The sequence below is a fragment of the Pristiophorus japonicus genome, chromosome 1 (genome assembly GCF_044704955.1).
Source record: "Pristiophorus japonicus isolate sPriJap1 chromosome 1, sPriJap1.hap1, whole genome shotgun sequence".
In the NCBI taxonomy this organism is placed as follows: domain Eukaryota; kingdom Metazoa; phylum Chordata; class Chondrichthyes; family Pristiophoridae; genus Pristiophorus; species Pristiophorus japonicus.
In genome coordinates this window covers 32,047,154-32,073,011 of record NC_091977.1, presented here as the reverse complement: position 1 = coordinate 32,073,011, position 25,858 = coordinate 32,047,154, and the positions used below count along the sequence as shown (strand labels likewise).

General features: G+C 45.3%; 1 protein-coding gene across 3 annotated transcripts in view; it reads right to left on the bottom strand.

Annotated features, from left to right (window-relative positions):
• wdr17 (WD repeat domain 17) overlaps positions 1 to 25,858 on the bottom strand; it is a 330,335-nt gene that overhangs the window by 102,398 nt on the left and 202,079 nt on the right. For all 3 annotated transcript variants that reach the window (XM_070878342.1, XM_070878333.1, XM_070878351.1), the window contains 5 exons: positions 18,290 to 18,418; positions 15,639 to 15,822; positions 14,562 to 14,792; positions 12,444 to 12,695; positions 5,259 to 5,381 (listed from right to left, as the gene is read on the bottom strand). In XM_070878342.1, the coding sequence (XP_070734443.1) occupies positions 5,259 to 5,381; positions 12,444 to 12,695; positions 14,562 to 14,792; positions 15,639 to 15,822; positions 18,290 to 18,412 (913 nt within the window). In that variant the 5' untranslated portion in view covers positions 18,413 to 18,418. The remainder of the gene's footprint in view (positions 1 to 5,258; positions 5,382 to 12,443; positions 12,696 to 14,561; positions 14,793 to 15,638; positions 15,823 to 18,289; positions 18,419 to 25,858) is intronic.

Here is a 25,858-nt window from a genome sequence, read left to right as displayed (position 1 = left end):
AAACCATTCTTCTACAGTGTCTCACTCACTTTTGGGAAGGGAAACATATGTCCCATACGACAACTTTTAGGAAACACGTCTTTAAATGTGTGATTGCCGGTGTCCCTGGTAACTGTACTGTTTAGGTCCGGCAGTAAGAGACAGTTTTGGGATGCTGAATTTCGGCCCCTATATAGACTCGTGTTAAACCGAAGGATGGTTTTCCCAGCAGACCTTGAAACATATTACCAAACGTAATACAAGATAACAAGATACTTACAGATAAAGAAATCCATCCTGCTTCATCCATCCAAAACAACCCTACAGAATAACCATTGCTGCTTCTAGGTTTTTGCTTCCCTACCCGAGTGTCTACTATTCTCCGCATGAAGAAGGACCTCCTGAAAGCAGTCCTAAAGTCACCTTTTACCAGTGTCCCCTTGTCCTATTTCCAATTTAATTTAAACCATGACACTATTTTATAGGTCTGTGGAAACTCAGGGAAAATCTCTCGTGTTCTCTTTCTGATTTTACTACTTACTAGTGTCCCCTTTTAATTGTTTCTTCCTTTAGGTATCCTTTTTAATATTAGACTCTTCAAAGACCTCTTTATTATCTATTAAGTATAGGTAAGCTTACAGCTTAACTCCTCCCTTATGAATATTCAGTTTTTCAACTGCTGTCCTATTGACATTTATTAATGCCTGTACTGTCCTTTTAATTAAAAAAAACACAATGTTTATTGATGCTCCATTTTGTTTACCTGATCATTGACACTGCCGCTACTGTAACGATTTACAGAGTGGAGCTCTCCCATGGTGAAGCATTCCACTGTTTTGCCACCAATGTTGCTTTCCTTTTATTCCAATGTTGATAACCCCCAATAGAGTATATCAGACCACTTTAGCAGACGTTTAATGCATCACTGTGAAAGTACATTGCTTGTGTTTCAACATGAATACGATCTTGGAACATTAACAAGGGTTGTTACCCAACGGAACGATGCTGAGGATTAGATCAATAAAATGCAGCACCTCAGCTCACAAAGTATTTGACCTAGGTCTACATTAACTGAAGCTGTTGTCGATTGGACTTTAAAAAAAGTCCCCATACCATTTTAGCTGCAGGCAACATTAGGTATTAATAGCCATTATTTTATTGTTGTTAAGTACGCTATTAGTTTCCAGCCAAGTTCAGAATCTTAAATAATGTAGTGCATTACTTTGAGGAGAAATTCTCTTTCAGTTTGTCACACTCATCAACCAGCTCCTGATCTAATGAAACTCTTTATGTAGTGAAGTTTTTAAAAAACAGACTTGCAGCTGTACTGTGCTGAGCAGATACTGCAAGTACCAGATGGCATCTGTAATTTTCATTCAACTTCCACATATCTTCAAATCTACAGAGGATCGTGACTTCTTCAAATATGCACAGTTAAACGTTTCAGCCTTCCATGGTGCAAAAAGTTCTGACAACACCAGTTGCCTCGTTGTTTTCGAGTGGTATTAACATTTTCTAAGCAGTAATGTAACAATGGTTTCTGTTAGGTGGCACTCCCTTTACTATCTGCAATCGAAATGACTGAAAACTGAAAACTATACTGAGCATTAAAAGCAAGTGAGAAACTGTGTTCACTCACCAGGTTTTACTCTCAATTTTCCAAATAGTGCATAATGAATCCACTCTAAACTCATGCAGCCCAATTTATGTCGTTAAAAAAGGACACGATTGTGATGCCGCCTGGAATGTTCAGCGTCGAGTGGAAAATGCAACTTTTCATTGATGTGCACTTGATGTAGCTGAACAGCAAGTCCATGATCGATTACCATCACGGGACCGCAAGCAAATCTATCCCACTGGAGATTTCCTGCAAAAGGGGCGGGAGTAATCGGCCGGACTACTCCACAACTACCAACACCGAGGAGCTCCGAAGCTCAGGCAAGGAATAGGTCAGTAATAAAAAAGACAGACGGATCGGTTTAAACAGCCCGCTTAAATATATAAAAAACATGCACGCCCATACATTAAAATGCAATGAGCGATTGTTGTTTTAAGAGTGATTGCTGATCAGAAGCTTTTGAAAGAGTAACGTTGTTGATAATTTGGAGGCTCGGGTGATTACCTTCAAATCTATAGAGGATCGTGGATTCTTCAAATATGCAAAAAAAAGAGGGAGGCATAACGCTGGGCCCAAGTCAGGTAAGTACATAAAAAATGGGCGCTTTAGATCTGAGCGATAACGGGTAGTAGCGGCCGTTAAAAAGAACATTTTTGTGCAAATTAGTGCTGGAAGGGAATTTTGAGTGATTTCTGGGCGGCAAACATGGGCGGGCGATGTACATCAATGCCGGCGGTAATGGTCGGCCGAAAATACCGCTGCCGATAATCGCGAGATAAATGGGCTTGAAACGGGCGGTACAGGGCGGTCATTTTCATTTTTGCCAAAAACGGGCGGAAACTGGGCGATAAATAGTCGATCTCAGAGGAAATTCTAGCCCATAGAATGGGTACAGCACAGGAGGGGACCATTTGGCCCATCGAGCCAGTGCTGACTCTCTGCAAGAGTATTTCAGCTAGTCCCACCCACCCCCTCCCTCCCACATCCCCGCCTTTTCCCCGTAGCCCTGCAAATGTTTTCTTTCAGGTGCTTATCTAATTCCTTTTTGAAAGCCACAATTGAGTCTGCTTCCACCACTCTTTCAGGCAACGCATTCCAGATCCTAACCACTCGCTGCGTGAAAAAGTTTTTCCTCATGTCGCCTTTGGATCTTTTGCCAATCACCTTAAATCTGAGTCCTCTGGTTCGCGACCCTTTTGCCAATGGGAACAGTTTCTCTCTACCTACTCTGTTTAGACCCCTCATAATTTTGAACACTTCTATCAAATCTCCTCTATCATAGCTTCTCCAGTCTATCCATGTAACTGAAGTCCTTCATCACTGGAACCATTCTTGTAAATCTTTTTTTCATCCTTTCTAAAGCCTACACATGCTTCCATGAAATGTGGTGCCCAGAATTAGACACAATACTCCAAGTCGTGGCTGAACCAGTGGTCCTTCATATCCTCCTTGTTTTTGTACTCTATGCCTCTATTTATAAAGCCCAGGATCCCGTCTGCTTTATGAACTGCTTTTTTGAGGGGAGCTTTGTTCCTGAAAGCGTCTATTGTAGTTTTATGCCTTGGACATTATACCCACAGAGAGATTTTATGTTTTATTATTGTGCAACTCATCTAAAAAAAGAGGAAACAAAATATTAGCAAATCATTAGCTCTTATTTTTTAAAACAACTTCTACATCTAGAGGATGTTCATTTGTCCTGTTGCAATGCAATTATTGAGGGGCAGGATTCTGTGAAGCACAACAGCTGCTATTAATGGTTCTGAAGTTTGTTGAACTGCAGGTCTGTCTGGCCTCAGGGTTTCTAGCTTTGCGATGGAATTCTTCTTCAGAGCTTTGAATGACCGCTGTTGTTCCTGTTATAAAATATTTCATTGGGGCCTAACTCTTCGGGCCTGAATTGATTGTCTTTTGCTCTCTATTGAAGTCTCGACATAAGGCCTTCAAGGAGAAGCCTCAGTTTTTTTCTATCTAAATTTTAGTGAATCTTGTACTTTTTATGAAGTTTTTGATTCTTTGCCAACAACACTATTACGTCAGTGAAATTGTATGCAATTTTCACCAGGTGTTTATTATAATGAGTTCCTGTTTAATCATTAGTTCTTTATTTGTCCCTGTCAAAACTGAACATTCCTAAAACTCCGAGAGTACATTTGAGAAATGAAGACAGGTGGCACAGTTGTGTTAACTCCGAATTCAATCAGGACAATTTGGAACATATCCTTCGATTCATTTCTTCCGCATGTGTTTATCTAGCATCCCCTATTCACCTCAACTACTCCTTGTGGTAGCATGTTCCACATTCTAAGCCATCTCTGGGTAAAGCAGGTACTCCTGGATGTATTGGTGACTGTCTTATATTTTATGGCCTCTAGTTTTGATCTCCCCTACAAGTGGAAACTGTTATGTATTGATGTGTGTATCGTCCTGGTTACCTTAAATGAAATGTAAGCACAATGGTACACCACAAAGGGCGCTGTGGTGGGAAACCTGGAAGTACCTGCAACAGGCACTATAAAAGGCTGACCACCACACCTGAGAGGCACTCTGGAGCTGAACAATAAAGGACAAAGGTCAGAGCAGTTAGATTAACACCAGACCGTGTGGAGTCAGTGATTTGTGTGCTACATACACCTCAGAAACACCTTCTCTACATCTACCTTGTCAAACCCTTTCACAATTTTAAAGACCTCTGTTAGGTTACACATCAGCTTTCTCTTTTCAAGAGAAAAGAGACCCAGCCTGTTCTGGGTGAGGCTGAGGCAAAATCGTAAGAACTCTGCAGATGGCTATGTTGCACTCTATCTGCGGGTAACGTTGACATTGAGTACCCAAGCAGAGACCCTCATCTTAATGAACAAATGGAAAACAAACACCAAAAAAAGGTCATTTAGAAAGAGAATGAATTTAAGAGTTTAATTCATTGCAAGGGAATACAAATTTGTGCTGTAAAAGTGCACTTATAACAGGTAAATATTATCAAGGGATATCAATTTGACCCAGTATTATTATGGACTATGGTAAGCACCATAACGTTAATTGATTAATTTTCCAATCTTCACCACTAAAAGTTGCGTTACAGGTTAGCAAGGCAATAAGAAAAGCAAACCAAGCACTAGGGTTTATTTCTAGAGATATAGAATTGAAAAGTAGGCAAGTTATGTTCAACCTGTATCGAACCTTAGTTAGCCCACATTTAGAGTACTGTGTATAGTTCTGGTCACCATATTATAAAAAGTATATCGAGGCACTGGAGAGAGTGCAGAGATTTACAAGGATGATACCCGAAATGAAAGAGTATACTGATCAGGAAAGGATGAACAGGCTCGGTCTCTTTTCTCTTAAAAAAGAAGGCTGAGGGTTGACCTAATAGAGGTCTTTAAAATTATGAAAGGTTTTGATACAGTGGATACAGAGAGAGTGGTGAGAATGTGGAACTCACTACCACAGGGAGTGGTTGAAGTGAATAGTATAGATGTATTTAAGGGAGGCTAGACAAGTGTATGAGGGATATATTGTTAGATTTAGAAGACGAACAACGGGAGGAGAGTGGAGCATAAATGCCGTCATGGACTGGTTGGGCCGAATGGCCTGTTTCTGTGCCATATATCCCATGTAATCCTATATAATGAATGATATTTTCTTTCAAATTGCTACCTACATTTTTTCTTTGGTGAGGAATTCAGCACATGTAAAGCATGGAACCCTGTCTTCTTCAACTTGCAGTTATCGATTGGTGTTGTTCTTGAGACATTCCAAATGCGCAAGACACCAACTTGAGAATCTAATGATCAGAAAAAGTAAATTGGAGTACGAGAAACAATGAGTCCCTAGTTAATCACACAGTTTCAGACAATGGGCCACACAAGCTCGTCACTCACAGACCATCTGGACATGAACAAGATAATGTCAGGTACTACCAGCTTAAGTTTCAGATACAGGGCTGCATAAACCTCTCAACTTTAAGACTAGCAGGAAAGGAACATAGTGATTTCAGCTGCCACTGATATAATCCCACTAGTATCTCTTACAAAACAATTGAGAGATTGCAAAGAAAAAAGAAAGAAAGAACATAAAAATTAGGAACAGGAGTAGGCCATCTAGCCCCTCGAGCCTGCTCCGCCATTCAAAAAGATCATGGCTGATCTGGCCGTGGACTCAGCTGCACTTACACGCCCGCTTCCCATAACCCTTAATTCCCTTATTGGTTAAAAATCTATCTATCTGTGATTTGAATACATTCAATGAGCTAGCCTCAACTGCTTCCTTGGGCAGAGAATTCCACAGATTCACAACCCTCTGGGAGAAGAAATTCCTTCTCAACTCGGTTTTAAATTGGCCCCCCCGTATTTTGAGACTGTGCCCCCGAGTTCTAGTCTCCCTGACTTGCATTTATATAGCGCCTTTTACGATCTCAGGATGTCCCAAAGTGCTCCACAGCCAATGAAATACTTTTGGAGTGCAGTTACTGTTGTAATGTGGGAAACGCGGCAGCAAGTTTGCGAACAGCAAGCTCCCACAAACAGCAATGCGATAATGAACAGCTAATCTGTTTTAGTGATGTTGTTTGAGGAATAAATATTGGCCCAGGACACCGGGAGAACTTCCCAGCTCTTCTTCAAATAGTCACACGGGATCTTTTATGTCCATCTGAGAGGACTGACAGGGCCTTGGTTTAATGTCTCATCTGAAAGACGACACCTCCGACAATACAGCACTCCCTCAGTACTGCACTGTAGTGTCAGCCTGGATCATTTACACAAGTCACTGGAGTCGGACTGGAAACATAGAAACACAGAAACATAGAAAATAGGTGCAGGAGTAGGCCATTTGGCCCTTCGAGCCTGCACCGCCATTCAATAAGATCATGGCTGATCATTCCCTCAGTACCCCTATCCTGCTTTCTATCCATACCCTTAGCCGAAGGGCCATATCTAACTCCCTCTTGAATATATCCAATGAACTCTCTGCGGCAGGGAATTCCATAGGTTAATACTCTCTGTGTGCAGAAGTTTCTCCTCATCTCAGTCCTAAATGGCCTAACCCTTATCCTAAGACTATGTCCCCTGGTTCTGGACTTCCCCAACATCGGGAACATTCTTCCCACATCTAACCTGTCCAGTCCCATCAGAATCTTATACGTTTCTATGAGATCCCCTTTCATCCTTCTAAACTCCAGTGAATAAAGACCCAGTTGATCCAGTCTCTCCTCATATGATAGCCCAGCCATCCCTGAAATCAGTCTGGTGAACCTTCGCTGCACTCCCTCAATAGCAAGAACGTCCTTTTTCAGACTAGGAGACCAAAACTGAACACAATATTCCAGGTGAGGCCTCACTAAGGCCCTGTACAACTGCAGTAAGACCTCCCTGCTCCTATACTCAAATCCCCTAGCTATGAAGGCCAACATACCATTTGCCTTCTTCGCCGCCTGCTGTACCTGCATGCCCACTTTCAGTGACTGATGAACCATGACACCCAGGTCTCGATGCACCTCCCCTTTTCCTAATCTGCCGCCATTCAGATAATATTCTGCCTTCGTGTTTTTGCCCCCAAAATAGATAACCTCACATTTATCCACATTATACTGCATCTGCCATGCATTTGCCCACTCAACTAACCTGTCCCAAGTCACCCTGCAGCCTCTTAGCGTCCTCCTCACAGCTCACACCGCCACCCAGTTTAGTGTCATCCGCAAACTTGGCGATATTACACTCAATTCCTTCATCTAAATCGTTAATGTACGTTGTAAAGAGCTGTGGTCCCAGCACTGAGCCCTGCGGCACTCCACTAGTCACTGCCTGCTATTCTGAAAAGGACCTGTTTATCCCAACTCTCTGCTTCCTGTCTGCCAACCAGTTCTCTATCCACGTCATTACCCCAAATACCATGTGCTTTGATTATGCATACCAATCTCTTGTGTGGGACATGGTCAAAAGCCTTTTGAAAGTCCAAATACATCACATCCACTGGTTCTCCCTTGTCCACTCTGCTAGTTACATCCTCAAAAAATTCCAGAAGATTCGTCAAGCATGATTTCCCTTTCATAAATCCATGCTGACTTGGTCCGATCCTGTCACTGCTTTCCAAATGCGCTGCTATTTCATCCTTAATGATTGATTCCAACATTTTCCCCACTACTGATGTCAGGCTAACCGGTCTATAATTACCCATTTTCTCTCTCCTTCATTTCTTAAAAAGTGGTGTTACATTAGCTACTCTCCAGTCCATAGGAACTGATCCAGAGTCGATAGACTGTTGGAAAATGACCACCAATGCATCCACTATTTCTCGGGCCTCTTCCTTAAGTACTCTGGGATGCAGACTATTAGGCCCCAGGGATTTATCGGCCTTCAATCCCATCAATTTTCCTAACACAATTTCCCGCCTATTAAGGATATCCTTCAGTTCCTTCTTCTCACTCAACCCATTGTCCCCTAATACATTCGGAAAGTTATTTGTGACTTCCTTCGTGAAGACAGAGAACCCACAATCTTCTGACGCAGAGGTGAGAGAGCCATAACTGAGATCTAATAATTTATACATGGGCATTATTATTTTTATTTTCCACTCACGTGAATTAGTCATCATCATCATAGGCAGTCCCTCGGAATCAAGGAAGGCTTGCTTCCACTCTCAAAATGAGTCTTTAGGTGGCTATACAGTCCAATACGAGAACCACAATCTCTGTCACAGGTGAGACAGACAGTGGTTGAAGGGAAGGGTGGGCGGGGAGCCTGGTTTGCCACACGCTCCTTCCGCTGCCTGTGCTTGATTTCTGCATGCTCTCGCCGATGATACTTGGGGAGCTCAGTGCCCTCCCGGAAGCACTTCCTCCACTTAGGGTGGTCTTTGGCAAGGGACTCCCAGGTGTCAATGGGGATGTCACACTTTTATCAGGGAGGCTTTGAGGGTGTCCTTGTAACATTTCCTCTGCCCACCTTTGGCTCGTTTGCCGTGGATGAGTTCCGAGTGAAGCACTTGCTTTGGGAGTCTCGTATCTGGCATGCGAACCATGTGGCCCGCCCAGCGGAGCTGATCAAGTGTGGTCAGTGCTTCAATGCTGGGAATATTGACCTGGATGAGGACGCAAATGTTGGTGCGCCTGTCCTCCCAAGGGATTTGTGGGATCTTGCAGAGACATCATTGGTGGTATTTCTCCAGCAACTTGAGGTGTCTACTTTACATGGTCCACATCTCTGAGCAATACAGGAGGGAGCTTATTACTACGGCCCTGTCGACCATAAGTTCGTGACAGTTTTGAGCGTCTGGTTGTCAAACACTCTTTTCCTCAGGCGGCCGAAGGCTGCACTGGCGCACTGGAGATGGTGTTGGATCTCGTCGTCAATGCCTGCTCTTGTTGATAGAAGACTCCCGAGATAAGGAAGTGGTCCACGTTGTCCAGGGCCACGCCGTAGATCTTGATGTCTGGGGAGCAGTGCTGTGCGGCGAGGACAGGCTGGTGGAGGACCTTTGTCTTACTGATGTTTAGCGTAAGGCCCATGCTTTCATAAATACGTCGACTATGTCCTGGAGTTCAGCCTCTGTGTGTGCACAGACGCAGGCGTCGTCCGCGTACTGTAGCTCGACGACAGAGGTTGGAGTGGTCTTGGACCTGGCCTGGAGACGGCGAAGGTTGAACAGCTTCCCACTGGTTCTGTAGTTCAGCTCCACTCCAGCGGGGAGCTTGTCAACTGTGAGGAGGAGCATGGCAGCGAGGAAGATTGAGAAGAGGGTTGGGGCATGACGCAGCCCTGTTTGACCCCGGTCTGGATGTGGATTGGGTCTGTGATGGATCCGTTGGTAAGGATCATGGCTTGCATGTTGTCGCGGAGCAGGCAGAGGATGGTGACGTACTTTTGGGGGCATCCGAAACGGAGGAGGACTCTCCATAGACTCTCGTGGTTGACAGTGTCAAAGGCCTTTGTAAGGTTGAAGAAGGCCATGTATAAGGGCTGGCACTGTTCCCTGCATTTTTCCTGCAGTTGCCGCGCTGCAAAAATCATGTCCGCTGTGCCCCGGAGGGGACGAAATCCGCACTGTGACTCCGGGAGAAGCTCCTTGGCCACGGGGAGAAGATGGTTGAGGAGGACTCTAACGACGACTTTCCCAGTGGCTGATAGCAGGGAGATTCCTCTGTAGTTACTGCAATCGTACTTGTCCCCTTTTTTAAAGATGGTCACGATCACTGCATCTCTAAGATCTCCCGGCATGCTCTCCTCCCTCCAGATGAGAGAGATGAGGTCATGTATCTGCGCCAACAGTGCCCCTCCACCATACTTTAGTACCTCAGCAGGGATTCCATCTGCTCCCGAAGCCTTGTTATTCTTAAGCTGTCTTATGGCTTTTCCTACCTCGTGCAGCGTTGGGGTTTCGCTGAGGTGGTGGCGGGTCGCATGCTGCGGGATGGAATTGAGAACACTCAAGTCAAAGGCAGAGTCTCGATTGAGGAGATCTTCGAAGTGCTCCTTCCAGCGGGCCCTGACTGTCTCGGTGTCCTTGATGAGTATTTCCCCGTTCTTGGCCGGCAGTGGGGTGGGGTCTTTTGAGTTTGGACCGTAGGTGGCCTTGACTGCAATGAATAATCCTCGCACATCATGGCTGTCGGCCAGCTGCTGTATCTCTTGTGCTTTCTCCATCCACCACCTGTTCTTTAGGTCCCGGGTTTTTTGTTGGACCTCAGCCTTGAGCCGTCTGTAATTCTGCTTTGCTGCTCCTGAGTTGGGTTGTTGTTTCAGGCTCAGAGCTGCCCTGCGCTTGCAATCTATTAGCTCTTGAATCTCCTGGTCATTCTCATCAAACCAGTAACCTACTGGGAAAAGCTAAGTTATTGTTCACTCATGCAGAAGTAATCTAAATATCTGCATAATTAAACAGATGGAACCAGTAATATGAGCTGATAGCACTTGCTCAAACACAGCGTATCCCATGTGTGAGGATAAGACAACAAGAGCCACGATGTGCTGCTGTCTCTGGAACTCGCTTCCAAAACTACTTTGCCAAGAGGAGCTGCTGATCACATATCCTCTCCATCACCGAGACCGCTTATTTCCACCGCCTTAACCTGGCTCCGCCCTGCCTCAGCTCATCCATGTCAGACACGAGACTCTCAAAGCAAGCGCTCGACTGGAACTCCTTTGAGGCAAACGAGCCAAAGGTGGGCAGAGGAAACGTTACAAGGACACCCGCAAAGCCTCCCTGATAAAGTGCAACATCACCACTGACACCTGGGAGTCCCTGGCCAAAGACTGCCCTAAGTGGAGGAAGAGCATCCGGGATGGTGCTGAGCACCTCGAGTCTCATCGCCGAGAGCAAGCAGAAATCAAGCGCAGAGAGCGGAAAGAGCATGCGGCAAACCTGTCCCACCTTCCCTTCCCTCAACGACTGTCTGTCCCACCTGTGACAGGGACTGTGGTTGTTGTATTGGACTGTTCAACCACCTAAGGACTCATTTTAAGAGTGGAAGCAAGTCTTCCTCGATTCCAAGGTACTGCCTATGATGATGATAAGTGCCTTGGGGTGGATGATGACAGCCTTCTCGCGGCCCACCCTGTTACGTGATCTTAGCTCTTAGGTCACAGCTAATGTCGTCTCATGGGACACTAAACTTGTCGTTAAATCAACCTCCCGATAATAGTAGCAAACCAAGCAAATCGAACGGTCCTCTCCAAAGAAAACTACATGTAGGCCCAGTCATCTAAATATGCCAATTTAACATCGAAGGCATCTCTCATTACAAGATATCCATGCTGTTATACCAGAAGCTTTGGTCTGGATATCCAACTTGGATATTGACGTTTGATTTGCTTTATTACTACCATACGAAAGAAGAAGTTCCTTGGAACGTTCTATATAAAGCAAGCTGTAGTTGTTGTTGTTTGCCTAGCTGACTTTAGAAGCCTCCTAAAACTCTATCTCTACAAATCACCCCTCCTTGGTCTCCATGTTTGGTTACCACTTTACCCCCTCGTGAAACACTCTGAGGAGGTCTTTGATGTGAGGAGTGCAATCTAAGTTTTTTTTGATTTTATGGATGATCTTCAATGAAAATTTTGCCTGGAATTTCCATGGGAGATCCCTGGAGGGTGATCAGTGGAAACCTCCCCCGGGAAATGACGTAAACGACTTCGTTGGGACTTCTGCTAATATCCTGCCAAAGTTCTGTCAGGAAATCCCAGTGGGAATTCAGGGCCTGTGTATTTGAGGGGAATCAAGGGATATGGGGATAGCGCAGGAAAGTGGAATTGAGGTTGAAGATCAGCCATGATCTTATTGAATGGCGGAGCAGGCTCGAGGGGTCAAATGGCCCACTCCTGCTCCTAATTCTTATGTTCTTATTTTGTTTGTCGCATATCCATGGCTGACACACTTTGCAGCTCACTATTACAGGTTTAATTACCGTACCCATTAGGTAACTCATAATTGGGCTGAATTTGCGGTTCCCTACGGGTGCTTACGAGGTGCACACGTGCCTGTAGGGAGCCCATAAGTTATGGGTTTAGGCATTCACTGCACATGCGCTCAAACCTGAAACTTGCGATCTATCAAGAATTCTTTCACAGATCGTCTGAATTTGAACGAAAAGAGTATTCATGGGCAGAGAGTTGGGCAATTTGCCCAACCTCTGCTCTGCGAATGCCCTTGAAATTCTCATGCCCGGAGAGGCCCAGGAGCGTGAATCTATGAATTTTCATGGACCATCAGGTAAATTCGTCGTTTTTTTGCAGGTCGGAGGCGTCTGCCCACGGGAAGCCTCCGACTGTGATTTCTACCCCAATTACTGCAAATCAGAGAAAAAAAATGATTTAGGGAGTTTTTTTTTGGTGGTTGAAAATGTTATTCCTACCTCCAGTTATAAACATCCCGGGAGCACTGGGAACCCAGGCCAAACACTGCACTGAAGCTGCAGCGCTGGGGAAACTGAAGGTTGTGATGCAGGACAACGACTCCGAATCAACTAGCCGAATTCCATTGTGGAGATTGGCCACCAGTAGGTAGTCAGTAGAGAGCGGGTCCCATTCCAGAGCTGTGATTGGATCCTCTTCATCTGTTCCCTCCAGCGACTCTGGTCTCAGCACATGCTTCTGACTCTTGGCACCTGGTACCCATACCAAATTAGGGCAGAGAAAAAGGACAGGCAATTATTTCTAACCCAGGAGGGGTATCATTGGTGGAAAACTAATCAGCTTGATGTAAATGTAGTGCGCACATAATCTCAATGTCGCAGAAAGTTTTATACTGCACTGCTCCTCATCTTTGCACATGTATTTATCATCACTCCTCTGACTCGCTCCTATAAATAGTGCAAGTACAAGAAATGCAATACCTGCTCTTTTACCTCCTCCCTTCCACTTTCCAAGGCCCCAAATACTCCTTCCAGGTGTATTTGGGGCGATTTACTTAAACTTCTTTCAATTTAGTATCCTGTATTCACTGCTCACGATGTGGTCTCCTCTACATTGGGGAGACCAAGCATAGATTGGGTGACCGCTTTGAGAGCACCCCCGTTCAGTCCGCAAGTGTGACCCTGAGCCCCCTTTCCCACCCCCTCCCCCTGCCCCCGCAACCCCCCCGTCCCCCTCAGAGCCTGTTTCTGTCTTTCTTTTTTTTCTCTCCTTGTCTCTAATGGCAGTTGGCCATAGTCCCACCATTCACACCCTATCTTGACTTTTTCTAACTCCTGGCATTACCATGAGTTTGGCCCACCATCCCTTTTGTCTCTCTAATCTCTCCTGTCTTCCAACTTATCACAGACCTTCCCTTGTGTTCTTTCTTCTCCTCCCAGTGCTTTTCGAACACTCTCCAGTTCTGACGAAGGGTCATCGACCCGAAACGTTAACTCTGCTTCCTCCCCACAGATGCTGCCTGACCTGCTGAGATTTCCAGCATTTTCTGTTTTTATTCCAGATTCCAGCATCCGCAGTAGTTTGCTTTCATATAAATATGCATGTACTCACCCATTTATTCATAATTGTCCATTTGTACAAACACAAAGGGGGATGGGGTGGGGTTGGGCGGGTGGGCGGGAGGTTTCTTCTTCAGATTGGACAGGATGACGGTAAAAAATGAAGCAGTGAAATTGGGTGATATAGGCCTACCACTGCCTCACTGACCTAACCCGGATTGACCCTCCCCTTCCCCCCCCTACCATCCCTGCCAGGACCGCCATTGGCCACCCCCACCTGCCGCATGCAAATTTTCCTTGTGCTGCTGGTGTTAACAACGGTACCCAGGTCACCATGGCGACGGCGGCAGTCGGCCCCAGGAATCGTTGATTCACAATTCTGAAATAACTGAAGTAGTAGATAAGGAAATGTTTATGGATGTAGTTTATATGGACTTCCATCAGAGGAAAATCCACCCCACTACAATTAATAATATATATTAATTGGTTAACGAGCAAGGTATCTTGTAACTATACTAAACCAACTATATATTTTGGCTGTATGGCACAATAATTGGGTACGGCAGCATAGTGGTTATGTGACTGGACTAGTAATTTAGAAGCTTGGACTAATAATGTGGAGACATAAGATCAAATCCCACCCACAGGTGGGGGAATTTAAATTCATTTAATTAAATAAAATCTGGAATTAAAAAGCTAGTATCACTAATGACGACCATTAAGCTACTGGATTGTCGGAAAAATCCAAATGCTTCACTAATGTCCTTCGGGGAAGGAAATCTGCCGTCCTTACCCGGTCTGGCCTATATGTGACTCCAGACCCACAAGGTGGTTGACTCTTGACTGCCCTCTGAAATGGCCTATCAAGCCACTCTGTTGTACCAAACCATTGTGGGACTACCTTCACCACACGGACTGCAGCAGGTTCAAGAAAGTAGCTCACCATCACCTTCTCGAGGGCAAGTCAGGGTGGACAATAAATGCTGGCCTTGCCAGCGATGCTCACATTCTGTGAACAAGTAGATTGTTTTTTTAAAAACAGTAATCATAGAGACCTACCAGGCTGAAAGATAGACAGGCTCCCATCAGTGTGTCCAAATACCACTTTTCCTTTCTTTCTTGGATGCCACCTGAAAAGGCAGATGTCTGACAGGAAGCTGTGTGCCTCCTTATGTACTGCGACCCCACAGTCGGGGCCGGAGATGGTCCAGATGTACAGTGGACCTCGATGAGAAACAAATGCCACTGCCTCACCTGAATTCCAACACCAACTGAGGGAGGCGGGAATCCCTGGAGAGAGAGAGAGCAAACAAGTTAGTCGTAGGGTTAAAATAGATTCAGAGAAACCTGCAGCACAGAAGGAGGCCACTCGGCCCGTCGTGCCTGTGCCGGCTCTTTGAAACAGCAGTCGTGTTTAGTCCCACATCCCCATTTTTTGTCCGTAACCCGGTAAGTAGATCATCATAGGCCATTGTGAAACCTCGCTTAACATCACTACACTGCTGCAAAGTTGCTGGATGGAGTTGGCGGGGGGGGGGGGGGGGGGGGGAGCTGGGTGGAGGTGGAGGGAGGAATTTTGTCTTTTCCTCCCCACCCAGCCCTCCCTCCCTCCCATTCGGCTGCCCGCTGGTTGTAGGGAAGTCTGCAGGCCAGAGCGTTCCCAGGCTTCTAGATTCAGGGTTGCGTGTGTGTGTGTGTGTGTGAGTGTGCTCAGCCCATGCAGCAGAGCTTGGTCTCCAATCGCCTTGGGTCTCCTTGCCACTGGACCAAGACCTTGCTCTGTCAAACCCGCGTGGTAGCTGGTGTGCAATGGCCACCCAACTTTAAAAGAATTCACCGCAAAGGCATCTTCCACTCTCTAAAATGAAGTTCGGGACCTGGAACATCATGGGACAACCCCAATTAGAACTCATTGTAGTGTGGAAGCAAGTCATCCTGGACTCCGGGAGATTGCCTAAGAGAGAGAGCGAGACTGCTGCAAAAGGCAGATTAAAGTGGAAGGTTAAATTAAAATGTTAACCTCAAAAGCCTCAGAGTATTTTCTCGAAACAGTATTCTGTATCCTGACACCATAACAACATAAATTCAGCCTGTCATTCAGCAGTGAGTACAATTAGAGTGTAAAGGTCATTGTACCTTTGGTGTTGTCTAGTCTCGCTATCACTTTTTGTTCTGCCACATTCCAGATGATAACGAGGTTGTCGGCACTGGCGCTGGCAAACATGTCCGGGTTGTGGGGACACCAGGAGATAGCCGTGATGGTCTTCTTGTGCTCTGACATGATTGCGTGAAGCTTGAATTCATTGTACCTGTGATCAAGCTGAATCACACAACACGGCACAATTAGAATGCAACTTTTAGTGGGAATAATTAATAGCTGAGAGCTCATTTAGAATTTCACGATTCCGGGTTTCATTTTCTTTCCCAATTTTTTTTTTGGGGTGGGGGGTGGGGGTGGGAACAATTATTTGGGTAAATGGAAACTCTGGATCCGGCATAAAAAATGTTGCAACTGAAGGAGCACAGCCTCACTGCCGACAAATCAGACACCCCTCCAATAACATTATTGGGGACGGAAGAGCTCTATCTCCCCACTCAAGGCTGCATAATGCTCACTAACTGAATTATCAAGGATTGGAAAGACATGGCCTATCACATGGGTAGCTATCCCTCTAGGTACCAGCACCACCACCTGCAAGCTATACAGTGCGCCAACTAAACCACCAAGATTGACATATTTCCATCAAAAGACCCCATTTCTATTCCTTACACACAGTAAGACATGGCATGTGGTAAGTGTAGCTTGCTTGGGAAGAAAAAGGTGACTTTTGAACCTATGTTTCCCAATGCTCTCCACCACTAGGGTTTTTGCCTTGTCATGCCTGGGTCTGTTGTAAACTGATTAGAAAATAAGAGCAGGAGTCGGCCATTCGGCCCTTCGAGCCTGCACCGCCATTTAATATGATCATGGCTGATCCTCCATCTCAACACCATATTCCCGCTTTCTCCCCATACCCCTTGATGCCTTTTGTGTCGAGAAATCTAGCATGTATTGCCCATCCTTAATTGCCCTTGAGAAGGAGGTGATGAGCCAACAGGGTAGTTAAGAATCAATCACATTGCTGTGGATCTGGAGTCACAGATAGGCCAGACCGGGAAAGGATAGCAGATGTCCTTTTCTAAAGGACATTAGTGAACCAGATGGGTTTTACGACAATCCAGTAGTTTCACAGTCACCGTTATGGCTACTAGCTTTTCTAAAATTCCAGATTTATTTAATTAACTGAATTTAAATTCCCCCGCTGCCATGGTGGGATTTGGCCTCTGTCTCCAGATTATTATTCCAGAACTCTGGATTAATAGTCCAGTAACATAACCATTATGCTGCCTTTCCTTGGATAGCAGCAAAATTAAGGAACAATCCTTAGTTTTGCCCAAGACATAAGTACATAAGAACATAAGAAATAGGAACCTGCTCCGCCATTCAATACGATCATAGCTGATCCGATCATGGACTCAGGTCCACTTCCCTGCCCACTCTCCACAACCCCTTATTCCCTTATCGTTTAAGAAACTCTATTTCTGTCTTAAATTTATTCAATGTCCCAGCTTAGACAGCTCTCTGAGGCAGCAAATTCCACAGATTCACAACCCTCTGAGAGAAGAAATTTCTCCTCATCTCAGTTTTAAATGGGCGGCCTCTCTGCATCCACCTTGTCAAGCACCCTCAAAATCTTATACCTTTTGATAAGGTCACCTCTCATTCTTCTGAATTCCAATGAGTAGAGCCCAACCTACTCAACCTTTCTTCATAAGTCAACCCCCTCATCCCCGGAATCAACCGAGTGAACCTTCTCTGAACTGCCTCCAAAGAAAGTATATCCTTTCATAAACATGAAAACCAAAACTGCACGCAGTATTCCAGATGTGACCTCACCAATACCCTGTATAACTGCAGCAAGACTTCCCTGCTTTTATACTCTAACCACTTTGCAATGAAGACCTAGATTCCATTGGCCTTCCTGATCGCTTGCTGTACCTGCATAATATCCTTTTGTGTTTCATGCACAAGTACCCCCAGGTCCCACTGTACTGCAGCACTTTGCAATCTTTCTCCATTTAAATAATAACTTGCTCTTTGATTTTTTTCTGCATGACCTCACACTTTCCAACATTATACTCCATCTGCCAAATTTTTGCCAGAAGTAAACCTAACCATACTCCACTTGGTACAATAAATAAGGCTGTACAGACTGAAGCTGTGGAGTAATAATGTGTCAGCTAGTGATTCAGTTGGTAGCACCTTCACCTCTGAGAAGGTTGTGGGTTCAAGTCCTACTCCAGTGATTGAACACAAAAAGCTAGGCTGACACTCCAGTGCAGTGCTGAGGGAGTGTAGCACTCTCAGAGATGCTGTCTTTCAGATGAGATGTTAAACGGAGGCCCTGTCTGCTGTGTCAAGTGGATGTAAAAGATCCCATGACATTATTTCAAAGAAGAGCAGGTGAGTTATCCCTGGTGTCCCGGCCAATATTTATCCCTCAATCAACATCACTAAAAAAACAGATTATCTGGTCATTATCACATTGATGTTTGTGGGAGCTTGCTGTGTGCAAATTGGCTGCCGCATTTCCTACATTACATTGGTGAATACACTCCAAAAGTACTTCAGTGGCTGTGAAGCGCTTTGTGGCATCCTGAGGTCGTGAAAGGCGCTATATAAATGCAAGTCTTCCTGTTTCAACAGATACACTTTCTAGCCGACTTAACCATAGCATTTGGCTTACCTGGTAAACATAAATAGCCAGTGTGGCACAATATGCGAATCTGTCTCCACTGGCAACACAAACATCTTTGTTCCATGGCTGACAGCCAGCAGCCAAAAGTCCGACCTGTTTAACCTGTGACATCTTCGCCTGTGAACACATGATCCACGTGTAAATAAAGATCGAAACTAGCTCAAATATGTTAGTTAATAATCAGTAACTATTTCTGGTGTCGGTCATTTTATTGAAAAATAAAGGTGCAGTTTTCTCACAGGCCACGAGATGCCTATCCAATAGGGAGGGAGGGAGGAAGGAAGGAAGGAAGGAAGGAAGGACACACTTCATCGACCCTTTCGAACAGCGCCAAGGAAGGTTGGAGAGATGTGTAATACACCACTGCCCAGCTAAGTGGTAACCTGTTCATAAGACTCTGACATTCCCAGCCTTTCATTTTCTCTTCCTTCTCATGGGGAACTATTTCACCCTGAAATCTGGAAATCAACGAGAGATTAGAAATTCCCCTGTCGGTTATTTTTAGTGCTTGACATTTGCATCAAACTCCTTTTCGACATTTCTGTGAATAAACATCTTCGTTGAAGTACGTCACAAAGGAACTTGACACAAAAGCATTGTCCAGTCTACTAAAATAGTATACAGAGCGATTTCAATCCCGATTTGGGAAATTACATCCACAACTTTTAAGGAGCTCTTTCATAGTGCTCAACAAAAATATATTCAGTGAAAAAGAAGGGCGGTAAGAGAAGGGATAACCAGCCATGGATAACCAAGGAAATAAGGGAGAGTATCAAATTAAAAACCAATGCGTATAAGGTGGCCAAGGTTAGTGGGAAACTAGAAGATTGGGAAAATTTTAAACGACAGCAAAGAATGACTAAGAAAGCAATAAAGAAAGGAAAGATAGATTACGAAAGTAAACTTGCGCAAAACATAAAAACGGATAGTAAAAGCTTTTACCGACATATAAAACGGAAAAGAGTGACTAAAGTAAATGTTGGTCCCTTAGAAGATGAGAAGGGGGATTTAATAATGGAAAATGTGGAAATGGCTGAGACCTTAAACAATTATTTTGCTTCGGTCTTCACAGTGGAAGACACAAAAACCATGTCAAAAATTGCTGGTCACAGGAATGTGGGAAGGGAGGACCTTGAGACAATCACTATCACTAGTGGGGTAGTGCTGGACAGGCTAATGGGACTCAAGGTAGACAAGTCCCCTGGTCCTGATGAAATGCGTCCCAGGGTATTAAAAGAGATGGCGGAAGTTATAGCAGATGCATTCGTTATAATCTACCAAAATTCTCTGGACTCTGGGGAGGTACCAGCGGATTGGAAAGCAGCTAATGTAAAGCCTCTGTTTAAAAAAGGGGGCAGACAAAAGGCAGGTAACTATAGGCCGATTAGTTTAACATCTGTAGTGGGGAAAATGCTTGAAGCTATCATTAAGGAAGAAATAGTGGGACATCTAGATAGGAATAGTGCAATCAAGCAGACGCAACATGGATTCATGAAGGGGAAATCATGTTTAACTAATTTACTGGAATTCTTTGAGGATATAACAAGCATGGTAGATAGAGGTGTACCGATGGATGTGGTGTATTTAGATTTCCAAAAGGCATTCGATAAGGTGCCACACAAAAGGTTACTGCAGAAGATAAAGGTACGCGGAGTCAGAGGAAATGTATTAGCATGGATCGAGAATTGGCTGGCTAACAGAAAGCAGAGAGTCGGGATAAATGGGTCCTTTTTGGGTTGGAAATCGGTGGTTAGTGGTGTGCCACAGGGATCGGTGCTGGGACCACAACTGTTTACAATATTCATAGATGACCTGGAAGAGAGGACAGAGTGTAGTGTAACAACATTTGCAGATGACACAAAGATTAGTGGGAAAGCGGGTTGTGTAAAGGACACAGAGAGGCTGCAAAGAGATTTAGATAGGTGAAGCGAATGGGCTAAGGTTTGGCAAATGGAGTACAATGTCGGAAAATGTGAAGTCATCCACCTTGGAAAAAAACACAGTAAAAGGGAATATTATTTGAATGGGGAGAAATTACAACATGCTGCGGTGTAGAGGGACCTGGGGGTCCTTGTGCATGAAACTCTTTTAGAGTCTACCTGCAAAACATAAAACATTTATCCGTGCCACCCGACCTGGATGACACACCAGACATTTACAAGGCCCTTTTTTTTCCTTTTTTTTTTTGGCACTAAAATCAAATTTTTTCCTTTTTCCAGTGCCCCCTATAAAAGGAGAGGGGGGACACTAAAAGCACCGGCAATTAAAACAAATTAAACTTTAAAACGTAAAATCAAATATGAAACTCTTTTAGAGTCTACCTGCAAAACATAAAACATTAAACCATGCCACCCGACCTGGGTGACACACCAGACATTTACAAGGCCCTTTTTTTTCTTTTTGTTTTGTGTTTTTTTTTTGGGCACTAAAATCACAATTTTTCCCCAGTGCCCCCTATAAAAGGGAAGGGGACACTAAAAGCACCGGCAATTAAAACAAATTAAACTTTAAAACGTAAAATCAAATTAAAATTTGGTTGCCGGGCGTGATGATGCACTCCAGTCCCTCCGGTGCCCACCTCTCGCGGAAGGCCGCGAGCGTACCGGTGGACACCGCGTGCTCCATCTCCAAGGACACCCTGGACCGGATGTAAGAGCGGAAGAGAGGCAGGCAGTCAGGTTGAACGACCCCCTCGACCGCCCGCTGCCGGGACCGGCCCAAAAAGTTAGTTTGCAGGTGCAGCAGGTAATCAGGAAGGCGAATGGAATGTTGGCCTTCATTGCGAGAGGGATGGAGTACAAAAGCAGGGATGTCCTGCTGCAACTGTACAGGCTATTGGTGAGGCCGCATCTAGAGTACTGTGTGCAGTTTTGGTCACCTTACTTAAGGAAGGATATACTAGCTTTGGAGGGGGTACAGAGACGATTCACTCGGCTGATTCCGGAGATGAGGGGGTTACCTTATGATGATAGATTGATTGACTAGGTCTTTACTCGTTGGAGTTCAGATGGATGAGGGGTGATCTTATAGAAACATTTAAAATAATGAAAGGGATAGACAAGATAGAGGCAGAGAGGTTGTTTCCACTGGTCGGGGAGACTAGAACTAGGGGGCACAGCCTCAAAATACGGGGGAGCCAATTTAAAACCGAGTTGAGAAGGAATTTCTTCTCCCAGAGGGTTGTGAATCTGTGGAATTCTCTGTCCAAGGAAGCAGTTGAGGCTAGCTCATTGAATGTAATCAAATCACAGATAGATCGATTTTTAACCAATGAGGGAATTAAGGGTTATGGGGAGCGGGCGTGTAAGTGGAGCTGAGTCCACGGCCAGATCAGCCATGAACTTGTTGAATGGCGAAGCAGGCTCGAGGGGCTAGATGGCCTACTCCTGTTCCTAATTCTTATGTTCTTATGTTCTTATGTTCTGATGTAATATCATTCAATAGCACAATATCTTAGTTGCCCAACTTGCTGCATGACAAGTTCATTATAGAAATGCACAATGTTAAGCCTGCAGTTCTCTACTACAGTAATGTCTACCTCAGTTTGTGGAACAGGCCATTAAGAAAATAAAATCATGGGTCATTTTCATTCTTTTCCCTTAATTTTCTCTTTTCTTCTTTTGAAGGTGGTATTGGGGTGTTGTTCCATAGATACTTCCAGTTTGTTGTGAGAGTGTTACCTCAATTCATACATGAACCTAGATGGTGATTGCCACCACTTTGTTCAAACATGGCCGGCAGCACAACTGAGCCCAACCATGTTCTCATCTGACATTCGCACTGGCACTCTTTCCAGCAGAGATCACTGGATAATGACCAGGAGAGGAAGCCTTGTTCATTTTTGGCCTCTCTATCCCAAAAGTGCTGAGGCCGATTGTCGCCCTCCTTTCCCCAAACGCTTTCCCAAGACCGAAGTGAGCACAAAGTCCGACTCTGGAGACTTCAGCACATTAATCTAGGCTGACACTTCAATGCCGTGCTGAGAGAGTGCTGCACTGTCAGAGGTGCCGTCTTTTGGTTGAGAAGTTAAACCAAGGCACCCGTCTGCCCTCTCAGGTAGATGTAAAAGATCCCATGGCACTATTTCAAGAGAGCAGGGGTGTTATCCCCAGTGTTCTGGCCAAAATTTATCCCTCATTCAACATCACTAAAAACAGATTATCACACTGCTGTTTGTGGGAGCTTGCTGCACACAAATTAACGACCGCGTTTCCAACATTACAACAGTGACTACAGTTGAAAAAGTACTTCATTGGCTGTAAAGCACTTTGGGACGTCCGGTGGTCATGAAAAGCACTATATTAATGCAAGTCTTTCTTTCAAAGATGAAACACGGTGCCTTCTTGTCCAGCATGATATAGTGATCTTCTGTAACAGTAGGAGCCACAACTGTGCCCATGTTTTGTGACTGAAATACGACACAGGTATTAGCCTTGGTCTAGTCAGAATGTTGTGGGTTCGGGTTCCAATCCAGAGACGTCAGCACATTACGCAGGCCGATACCCTGCGGCAGTGATGGGGGAGTGCTGCACTGTCGGAGGTTCCGTCATTCAGGTCAGGGGCAGGAGTTTCTGCTCGGTTGTTCTGTTTTTTTGCAGATTCATTCGCCTTGAAAATCGGCCAAACCAGCGGCAAAGATCGAGGCAATTCAAGTGCGAATTACCTCCAGCGCGAATCGGGTTTCTGTGATCTTTTTAGCCGGTTTAAAAAACATTACGCTGGAAGACGGCCCCGCCCCACAGAACTGGCCACGCCCCCAGATTGAATAAATCACCATGATGCCCTTTTGCGGGCCTTCGAGGAGGCTCCAACAATGAAGCTTTTATTTTAGGTGCAAGGGCACGAAAAGGCACCTTTTAAAAGCTTTTCAATATTAAATATATATCATTTACGAAGAAACTGACTACTGTAAGCCGCTGAAACTAGTAAATGGTTTTGTATTTTATTTGAAGTCATTTTCAGTCATTGTAAATCGGGTGCCTCACAAGTGGTGCACTGGACACTGATTAAAAAGCTTATTTTACTGTGATTTTCCATTTTCAGCTGTATTGTCAAAGCTGCACCAGGGTATCACTTAAATATATCAAGGAATAATTTTTAAAGCAAAGTTAAAATTAGATGTGGTTCACAGCAGATTTATGGAAGGCAATATGCAAATGAGGTTGAGCGAAAACATATATTAAAAAAATCACTTCTAAAAACTAGCACGACTTTGAGCGCAATTTGCTCCCGGATTGTCGATTTCGCCCAAAAGCAGAAACCCTTGACCCAGATGTTTAACTGGGGCTCCATCTGTGGACGTTATAGACTCTTTGTTGATCATATGGTCGGCTTTTTGCCCGGTTTTTCAGACCTCATGCAGCGATCTCATTATGTACACCGTCTGGAATATCTGAATTCTTTTGCAAGGTTTGCTGACTTGAAATCCTGCCCGGCACTGCTGCCTGATCTGACCCCACACTAGCTCTGTTTTGCAGTTTCCCAGGCTGACTCTGTGGGTAATTATGCGCCCTTGTGCACTGATTCCTGCTCCTCTTTTTCCAGTTCTCCCCCTAACCCCAAACCCTTGCTCCATTGGCCTGGCTCCTGGCAAAATCACCAACCTGTTCTGCTTCCACTCGGGCCAACTCCTAGCTTGTTGCACTGCTTTCAGTTTTGGATAGGAACAAGGTGATAACAACAACAACTTGTATTTATATAGCGCCTTTAACATGGTGAAACGTTCCAAGGCATTTCATAGGAGTATTAATGCAATACAAATTTGACACCGAGCCACAAAAGTAGAAATTAGCGCAGGGCTTGTTCAAAGAGGTATGTTTTAAGGAGCGTTTTGAAGGAGGAAAGAGAGGTAGAGCGGTGGAGAGGTTTAGGCAGGGAGCTCCAGAGCTTGGGGCCTAGGCAACAGAAGGCATGGCCACTAATGGTTGAGCAATTATAATCAGGGATGCTCAAGAGGGCAGAATTAGAGGAGCACAGATATCCCAGAGAATTGTATGGCTGGAGGAGATTACAGAGATAGGGAGGGGCGAGGCCATGGAAGAATTTAAATACAAGGAGGAGAATTTTCAAATCGAGCCATTGCTTAACCGGGAGCCAATGTAGGTCAGTAAGCACAGGGATAATGGGTGAGCAGGACTTGGAGCGAGTTAGGACACGGGCTGCCGAGTTTTGGATCACCTCTCATTTAAGTAGGGTAGAATGTGGGAGGCTAGCCAGGAGTGCATTGGAATAGTCAAGTCTAGAGGTAACAAAGGCATGGATGAGGGCTTCAGCAGCAGATGAGCTGAGGCAAGGGTGGAGACGAGCGATGTTACGGAGGTGGAAATAGGCGGTCTTAGTTATGCTGCGGACACGTGGTTGAAAGCTAATCTCAGGGTCAGATATGAAACTAAGGTTGTGAACAGTCTGGATCAGCCTCAGACAGGAGTTGGGGAGAGGGATGGAGTCAGTGTCGAGGGAATGAAGTTTGTGCGGGTGGTGGGGACCGAAAACAATGGCTTCGGTTTTCCCAATATTCAATTTCTGCTCACCCAGAACTGGATGTCGGACAAGCTGTCTGACAATTTAGAAACCATGGAGGGGTCGAGAGAAGTTTTGGTGAGGTCGAGCTGGGTGTCAGCAGTGTACGTCAGCATGATGATCAGTGTTCCCTTTAAGCTTCGTGACAGTGCAGCCGTGCAGTGGTTTGGAGATCCCCGTGCAGACGGCTCACCGAATTTCAAATGCAAAAACGGCACGCCCCGTAAAGGGGCTGCATGGCCTCTGCAAAAAATTAGAGGGAACATTGGCGACAAGCCCAATCGGTCCGCGATCGCATCTCTCACCAAGGTCAGTTTGGCACTGATATTTAACGGGATGCACAGCTGAGCCATTGTAGAAAAAGAGCAAGACTCTAGGGCAGAGTTGCGCAGTTTCCGACCCGCCCAGAGCGGGCGGGCCCGGTAGATCTCGGGAAACTCGGACGGAGATTTAACTCCGCAGCGTGCGTGTGACGTTATAGATAGGTTCCCCCGCCCTGATTGACAGGCTGGCTTCCAGTCGGGTGGGGAACGCTGGACAGGAGGCCGCAACCACAGGTAGGAGCAAGGGTATGATCCCCGAGGGCGGGGGGGTCAGGGGGGTTTATTCCGCAAACCCCGGGGACGTTCGATCACTGACCCCAAGGGGGGAGGCAATGATGGTGGGTGAGCTTGGAGGGGGGGGGGCGTCGAGAGGAAGCACTCCAGCTCCTCCCGGCCCACAAGGATTGCTCCTCGAGGTTGCCCTCATAACATAAGAGCATAAGAACATAAGAACTTAAGAATTAGGAACAGGAATAGGCCATCTAGCCCCTCGAGCCTGCTCCGCCATTCAACAAGATCATGGCTGATCTGGCCATGGACTCAGCTCCACTTACCCGCCCGCTCCCCATAACCCTTAATTCCCTTATTGATTAAAAATCTATCGATCTGTGACTTGAATACATTCAATGAGCTAGCCTCAACTGCTTCCTTGGGCAGAGAATTCCACAGATTCACAACCCTCTGGGAGAAGAAATTCCTTCTCAACTCGGTTTTA